The sequence below is a fragment of the Chrysochloris asiatica genome, unplaced genomic scaffold, assembly GCF_000296735.1.
Source record: "Chrysochloris asiatica unplaced genomic scaffold, ChrAsi1.0 scaffold00116, whole genome shotgun sequence".
In the NCBI taxonomy this organism is placed as follows: Eukaryota; Metazoa; Chordata; class Mammalia; order Afrosoricida; family Chrysochloridae; genus Chrysochloris; species Chrysochloris asiatica.
In genome coordinates this window covers 10,018,041-10,026,172 of record NW_006408634.1, presented here as the reverse complement: position 1 = coordinate 10,026,172, position 8,132 = coordinate 10,018,041, and the positions used below count along the sequence as shown (strand labels likewise).

Sequence of the window (8,132 nt, the reverse complement as noted above, 5' to 3'; positions counted from 1 at the left end):
TCCTAAGTGTTCTCATAGACCCTCATACTCTGCTTCTTTTGGTACCTTGTTATTATTGTGCTGTCTAGTCAATTCTGGCTCCCAACGACCCTCCCTGTATATGAATTCTGAGAGAGGCTGATGAGTTTGAACCACCGTTGATACATATCAATAACATAACCATGTATTTTAGCTGCTCAGGGCCCTATCTATTTATGTAATGATTACATTGCTGCCCCCACAGGGTTACTAAAGAAAAGGAAAGAAGTAGACCCCTGGGGGTCAGTGGTAACTCAGCGGTAGAATTCTTGCCTTCCATGTGAGAGAACCGGGTTCGGTTTTTGGCCACACCACTCGCCCATCTGTGGAGGCTTGTGTGTTACTATGATGTTGAAAGGCTTCAGCAGAGCTTCCAGACTAAAATGAACTAGGAATCTACTTCCAAAAAGCAACCAACAAAAACCCTACAGATTGTAACCGTCTTGTCAGCAACATGTCAGGGGGATGACACAGGATAGGGCATCATTTTGATCCGTTGTACACGGGGTCACTGTGAGTTGAAAGCTGGCTCAGTAGTAGCTAACAGCAACCACCAGAAACTGAAATGTGAGAGAGGCAGGTCTTATCTTGGCTCACTTTCTTCCGAACTTCAAGTCCCAGCTCAACTGTCCTCGCCTCCAGGAAACCTTTCCTGATGCCCCCCGCCCCCATACTCCCCTGCCCCAGCCCTACTCCCTGTGGGTTTTCACCTTCTGAAGACCCAACTATCTGTCTTTCCCAGTGGACCATGACTAGGAGGGCAGGGAAAGGCTGCCTCTGTTACCGCCACATCCCCAGCATCACAGTGACAAGACCTGACATTCAGGAAGCCTCCAGTTAGCTGAATGAATGAATGCACTATGTCAAGACTGCAAGTGCCATTGGAGAGCCACAAACGTGCCAAGAACACATCGTCGTGGAAGAACTGAACACCTTCAAAGATGTTGTTGTTAAGTGCCATCGAGTCAGTTCCGACCCATAGCAACCCTTAACAGGGTTTCCCAAGCTGTAAATCTTTATGGGAGCAGAAAGCCTCATCTTTCTCCTGCAGAGCAGATGGTAGTTTTGAACTGCTGACCTTGCGGTTCGCATCCCAATTCGTAACCACTACACTACCAGAGATGAGGCCTCAGAGGGCAAAGGGGCTTCTGACGGAGGGAGAAAGGGAGGCAGTTGTTCCAGGAAGCATGGTGTCACCTCCGCTGGTGGAGGCACTGCACAGCCGTCCACATTGTAAAGGTCTGGAACGCTTGGTGAAAGGGAGTGGCCCTCATGCACCAAGCAGCACCGTAGTGACAGGACTGTGGCAGGAGGTGGGAGGCAGGAGGAGTAAGGAGGATGGATTTGCATTGTCTGGACACCAGCTAGGAGAAACCCTAAAACCAGCTGCCCTTAAATCCATTCCAACTCATGGTGGTCTCATGTATGTTACAGAAGAACTGCTCCACAGGGTTCTTAGTGGCTGCGACCTCTCAAAAAGGGGTGCTGCAGTGGTTAAGCATTTAGCTGCCAAGCAAAAGGTTGGTGGTTCAAACCCAGCAGTCGCTCCACAAGAGAAAGTTATGGCAATTGGCTGTCGTAAAAATGGTGGTTGTGTGTCCCATTGGGTCAATTCCAACTCAGGGAGACCCTATAGGATCCAACCTCCACCTTTCGGTTAGTGGCTGATCCACACCAGAGCTCCTTCTGCAAAGATGACAACCCTGGGAACCCTAAGGGGAAGTTCTGCTCTGCCCTATAGGGCCACCTCTGAGTTGGAAACAATAAATCTTTCATATCAGTGGGATCAGACAATACTTGTCCTTTTGCAACCTGATATTTCTTGATTGGTCTTTGCTTTTGTTTTCACAAGTTGACTTTTTTTTTGTTTTGTTTTCAGATTCTCTCTGACAGTAATGTTATAGGATGTTCTAAAAACACACCCTCAATTATTTTTAGTATTGCAAGCTTTTTTTTTCAAATTGTGGTAAAATATCAACAACATCAAATGGACCATTATAACTATTTTAAATTGTACAACTCAGAGGCCTTCAGCAAACTCACGATGTTATGCAACCCTCAAAACTATCTAGTTCCACAAAAAAGGGGGAGTACTTAATCTTACAGTCCAGGAAAAGAGGACCCTAGGACCATCAATGGAGAAGAGCACGAGCAGAATGTAGGACTCTAAGGAGCTCTGGTAGCGTAGTGGTTATGAATCAGGCTGCGAACCTTAAGGTCAGCGGTTCGAAACTGCCAGCTGCTCCGTGGGAGAAAGATGAGGCTTTCTACTCCTGTAAGGATTTACACCCTCGGAAACCCTGTACAGGGTCGCTATGGGTCGGAACCGACTCGACGGCACTTAACAACAACAACAATTTAGAAAAGCAGCAACACCAGAGATGAAGGCAGAGATGAGGACATGGAGCGATAGAACAGCTGAGGACTCTAGACTCATGGAAAGAGAAAGGCTGTGTGTTGGCAGCCAGGAGGCAGGCTCACAGAATGTGCCCTTTGCTTGTTCAAATGACTATATATTCCTGAATGTTTTTGTGTACATCTCTGAAAAAAAAAATCACAAAAAAACCCAGAGGGAATAGAAGCAAAAATACTGTTGAATGATGATGCACAGTGATCATAATCATTGCAATGAAATGAGTGTAAAACCGAAGTTCTCCCATGTGAATGATCACTTAGTGCACAATAAAAACTTTAAAAAACAAGAAACTATCTAGTTGCAGAACATTCTCATCACCCCAAAAAGAAACCTGAGCCCCCAAATCAGTCCTGTTAGCCTGTGTTTAGCCCTCAAAGACATCTTTATTCTCTTTAATGGGACCTGAAACGTAACATGCTAACAGAAAAAAAAAACACAAAAAAACGAAGTCAAAAACAATGAAGCAAACAAAGCATTGCCTTGTCTTCAACCCACATCTGCCCAAGTAACAAAAGGAACAACAAGGGCAGGGCCATAATAGTAACATTTATTGTGGGATTTCCCCTGTGCTAAATTGCTCGTCAGGGGGACTCAACCTTTAGAACTACCCTGTGAACTATTATGCACTAGATTAGGATCACTATTCTAGGAAAGAGGAAATCAAGGAATAGAGAAGGCAGGTAGATGAAGATGGGAAGATAGAACTTGGCTTCCTCCTTGCTGGCTGTGTGACTTGGGTCAGGTGGCTGCCTTCTCTGAACTAAGAATAGCAGGGTCAGCTAGGCTGTTGTGAGAATAAAGAGAAAGCGTGCCTCTGGCCTGCTGCTCCCCAAGCCTCAGCTGCTCTCATCTTCCTAGGAGGTGCACACAGCTGCAGATGTACTGTTTCAACCCATGAAACGTGTGGGGCCCCTTTCCTATTCCCACTAATGGCTCCCGAAGGGCCACCTCGCTTTCTTGCAATCCTCTCATCCCCTCCCTCCTAGGCCCCCTGGATTCCCAGGTCTCTCTGAGAGCAGGGAGCAGCAATCTCAGAAGTGGAGAGGAGATAGGCAGTCACCCCAGTGAGTGTCATAGCAATGCAAGAATCTTGTCCCCAACACTTCATAGTGTTAGCAGTCAGTGAGTGAAGGAATGAATGGACATTTTGTGAGCGCACCAAGGGCACATGAGGTGTCTCCAAGGAGGACTCTAGGGACAGGCACAGGACTTAGGTCTTAGGAGTTGCATAGAGTCCCCTCTAAAGGTATATGTTGAAGTCCTAATCCTTAATGATCCATGATCTTGGTTGGAAACAGGGTCTTAGATATATAATCAGTTAACAGGAGGTCATGCTGATGTAGGGTAGGTCCTAATCCAATACGAACGGTGTCCTATAAAACAGACGAGACACAGAGAGGGGAACACAGTGGGAAGACATCCATGTGAAGACAGAGGCAGACTTTGGAGTGGTGAAGTTGCAAAGCCAAGGATTGCCAGGAACCACCAGGAGCTGGAAGAAACCAGGAAGGAGCGTGGCCCTGCCAACACCTTAGTTTTGGATTTATAGCCACCAGAATGGTAAAGACAATCCATTTCTGTCATCTCAAGTCACCCAGTTTGTGGTCCCTTGGTATGCATGAGGTCTGCAGCCCACATCTCTTTGTTTACTGGCCTCCACAGTCCCTATCTCTCCCCACGCGTGTTCCACTGGCCACTTTTTACAAGGTCCTTTTTGAATCAGACATATGTCCAGCACTATCACCCACAATACAGCAATCTCCCCCCACTTCCCACCTCCCCTTGGGGTGCCAGGTCTGATGATCCCTAAGCCAGAATCTCCAAGTTTAAAGGGAAGGTGGAAAGCAAGAGCATCCTGCTCTTGCAAGAATCCATGTCCCCCTGGGACAGACAGAAGGTAGTTCTGGGAGACGCTTGGAGAGAGTCCCTTGGGATTTGGGGTTGAGCATCCTGGACAGTTCTGGATCATAGCCAGAGGCCTAACCCCAGCAGTTCTGAGCACACAAAGAGCTACTGGGAACTTTGCTGCCTTCTAAATATTTAGACAGTGAGATGGATGGAGAGGCAACCCAGCAGTCAGACACAGCCCAGTTAATTTGAGAGAATAATCCATTCTGCACTCTGGGATAAACTTTCCCAAAGCCAGAAATGGTAGTCTTGGAGGAAGAGAAATAGCAGCTGATTGCCCCCAGAATTTGCCCCTATCCCCTGGTTTCCTGGGTCTTTGAGTCATGCAAGAGGTTAATGCACTCAGCTGTTAATCAAAAGGTTGCAGCAGGCTCATCTCCACTCAGAAGTGCATGGGAAAGGCCTGCAGATCGACTGCCCTTAAAATCCACCATTGAAAACACTCTGCATGCAGCACACAGGGTCGCCAGGAATCAGAAACCACTCTAAAGGAGCTGATGATAGTGTAGGTGGCTCCAGGAAGGACAAGGCAGGTGTCACTAAGGCAGAGCCACTAAGGTGTCAGCAAAGAGAGCAGACCACAGCAGCAGGTTCCGCCTTGGATGCTGCCATGGGGCTGCCAGACCCTTGTTCAGGAGGCAAGGGGGCCATCTGCCCCTCATCCCAGGCTGACATGGGCACCCAGCTCCCCTTCGTCTTCAGGGCAGAGAGAGGCAGTGAGTCCTTCTTTCTGGAGGTGGGCCGGGCCAGGGGTGTCTGCAAATCTCCACGGGCAGCCCGGGGGCCCAGGCAGCGGAGCCAGAGCCTGAGGCGCTGAAAGACAGCCTTGCGGAAGAGGATGAATACCCAGGGGTCCAGGATGGGGTTGAAAGCGATGAAGCGAAAGGCGAGGAGATCCCCCATCTCGCTGCTGTCTGGCGCGATGGCTTGTGTGAAGCCGCGGATCTGGGGGCAGGACAGGGACGTCAGGAGGCACAGAGCGTACCCTACCCCCTCCCCACGTACCCCACCTAAGCACCCATTCCTCCCATCAGCTCACAGGAGAGGGACAGAGGTCAGAAGGGGAAGGAAATAAGATGAAATTAATAGAAAGTAACAGGTGCATCCGGGCACAGAGGAAGGGAACGCCCCAGAGGCCTGGAGCGAGGGGTAAATAGTCGGTTCTGTGTATGAGGGTCTCCTGCCCCTTTACAACTGAGGGGACTTTGTTGTTGTTAGGTGTAGTCATCAAAACGGTTCCAACTCATTGCGACCTGTATACGATTTCTGATTTGGGGATATGTGACAGTCATGAAGTCACTTTCAACTCATAGAGACCCTTACAGGATAGAGTAGAACTGGAAACTCCATAGGGTTTCCAAGGCTATAGACATTTTGAAGCCCATTGCCTCATCTTTTACAAAGTGGCTAGTAGGTTCAAACTGCAGACCTTTCTGTTAGCAGACCAGTGCTTAACCACTGCATCATTAGGGCACCTTTACACGTCCTGTTCTTTAAACCAAACCCACTGCCCGTGGAGTTGAAGTTCTGACTCTGACTCTATAGGACAAAGTAGAACCAGGGTTTTTCTGAGACTGTAAATCTTTCCTGGAGCACACAGCCTTATCTTTCTCCTTTAGAGCGACTGGTGGTTTCCAACAGCCAACTGCTGGTTAACAGCCCAATGCATCACCCTCTCCATTGCCAAGGTCCCCTGAAATCCTCTGTGAACGGCTATGTCCAGTGTCTGAGGTCCACACCTTCCAGTCTCCGTTCATGCATTAACACATTCTGGACCGGACCAGTGATATCGCTGTAACTAACATGGGAGGGGAGGGGCTGGAGAGTCAAACCACAGAGCGAGTAGATGGAACCGAGATGAGGAAGCAGGAAGTGGGGGCAGGGAGAGATCAGGCTCTGGAATAGGGGACTCCTAGGGCCCACCCAAGCTCTGTGTGACGATGGATATAAGACTTCACCCCTCAGCTGCAAAGATGGTGCCAGAACAGAAACTCCTGTCCTTTTTCCTGGGAAACGCTAGTAGAATGGGTGGATAAAGTCATCTTGAAGAAAATCTGAGAAAGTGTTTGTAAGCTGATGGAGAAAGATGTGACCTGCTTCAGTAAAGATTTATAGCCTTGGAAACCCTATGAAGCAATTCTTCCCTATGAATTCTCTATGAGTTGGACGCAATTCCATGGCACCCAACATCAATAAGCACAGACTAGGTGTTTCATGCAAGCTGGATCTTATTCATAGGAGTCATCCCTAGGTGGTCGGAATGATTGGCAGTAAGAATCCTCCTAGAGGCACCTGGGAAGGCAGCCCTGACAATCTGGTTCCAAAAGATCACAGCCTTAAAAGCCCTGTAGAACACTTCTACTCTGATAGGTACTGTGAGTTCAAATCAACTGGACAGCAATTAACAACAGCAAGAAAGACTATGGGAGGAGAGAGTTTGATTTAGGCAGAAGGTACAAGAGAGGAGTTCAGGGGTTAGACAGGAAACAACCCAAGACACGTGTCACCATCGTCACAAAGTTGGGAGGTGTTTCCCCTTCTGAGCCTCAGTTTTTCCCTCTGTCAAATGAGTACACCGGATGAAGGCTAGAGGCAGGCACCACCCTCTCCCAGCCCATCCTCCCAGGCTCCAGAGGGGACTCACCGTGAGTGGCAGGGAGCACACAGCCATGATGCCTGTCATGAGGGCCAGTAGGATCAGATAATTTACCTCCTCCTCGCCTGCTCGAGGCCCAGGTACCAGTGAGCCCTGTTGGCGCCTCTGCTGGCGGTACATTCGGCAGAGGCTGACAGTGACAGAGCCGTTGCAGTAGACGATGGCGGCTACCAGCAGGGCCACGAGGCTGGCATAGGCCAATGAGAAGGCACAGCCACCGGGCTCCGCCGAGCGCATGCGGATGAAGCACCAGCTCCCTGGGCAGTACTGCTCGTGGTGGCCCAAGCCCAAAAAGGGTAGTGAGCAAAACAGAGTGCAGAAGGCGTAGATGGTGGGCAGTGCCAGGCGGGCACAGCGTGGCCCATCCAGCTGGGCGTAGAGGTAGGGGTGGCTGAGCGCCAGACAGCGCTCCACTGCCATAGCGAAGAGGATGAGCGTGGAGGCCAGGCCGAAAAAGGTCATGGCAAAGGCAAAGGCATTGCAGAGCGTGGGGCCACCCTGGGCCAGGCCCAGCAGCGAGCTGTTGCGGGCATAGGCCACAAACACAGCTGGGCTCAGGAAGCACGTGCCCAAAAGGTCCGTAAGTGCTAGTCCCGTGACCAGGACTGCAAAGGCTGAGGGGTGTGACCACCGTCGAGCACCCAAAATGCCCAGGGCCAGCCCATTGCCCACCACGCCTGCCAGGAACATCAGGGTGCTGGTGGCTGGACCCACAGAGCCCCGAACGTAGGTGAGATTCTGGCAGGATTCTGACATCCTGGGCTTCCGTTGGCCGGCTTGGATGTCTACCCAAAGGTGGGAGGTGGGTGGATAGGGAAGGGAAACCCTCAGCTCACTCAAATACCCACCACCAGCGACCTCCCAAAGGCCCTCATGGCAGTTGGGGGCGCTGTCTTGTGTGTATCCGTGCCTATCCCCAGCTCTCTTCCTGAGTGTGCGTGTCTGTCTGTCTTTCTGTGTTTCAGTCTTGCTCAGTCTTTCTCTCTTTTTTCTGCCCCTCTGTATCTATATGGTGTGGTGCTGTAGGATAAGCACTGGACTCCTAACCACAAGGTTTGCAGTTCAAACCCACTAGCCACTCCTTGGAAACCCTATATAGGATTGGAATCGGGCACTTCACAACAACACCTATCT

General features: G+C 50.0%; 1 protein-coding gene across 1 annotated transcript; it reads right to left on the bottom strand.

Moving 5' to 3' along the window:
• Nucleotides 1–4,903: 4,903 nt before the first annotated feature.
• Nucleotides 4,904–7,754, bottom strand: PTGIR (prostaglandin I2 (prostacyclin) receptor (IP)). Its single transcript, XM_006868439.1, has 2 exons — nucleotides 6,987–7,754; nucleotides 4,904–5,287 (listed from the first exon to the last, which is right to left on the bottom strand). Exons 1-2 carry the CDS (start codon nucleotides 7,752–7,754, stop codon nucleotides 4,904–4,906), a joined length of 1,152 nt encoding a protein of 383 aa, XP_006868501.1.
• Between the last annotated feature and the right edge of the window lie 378 nt (nucleotides 7,755–8,132).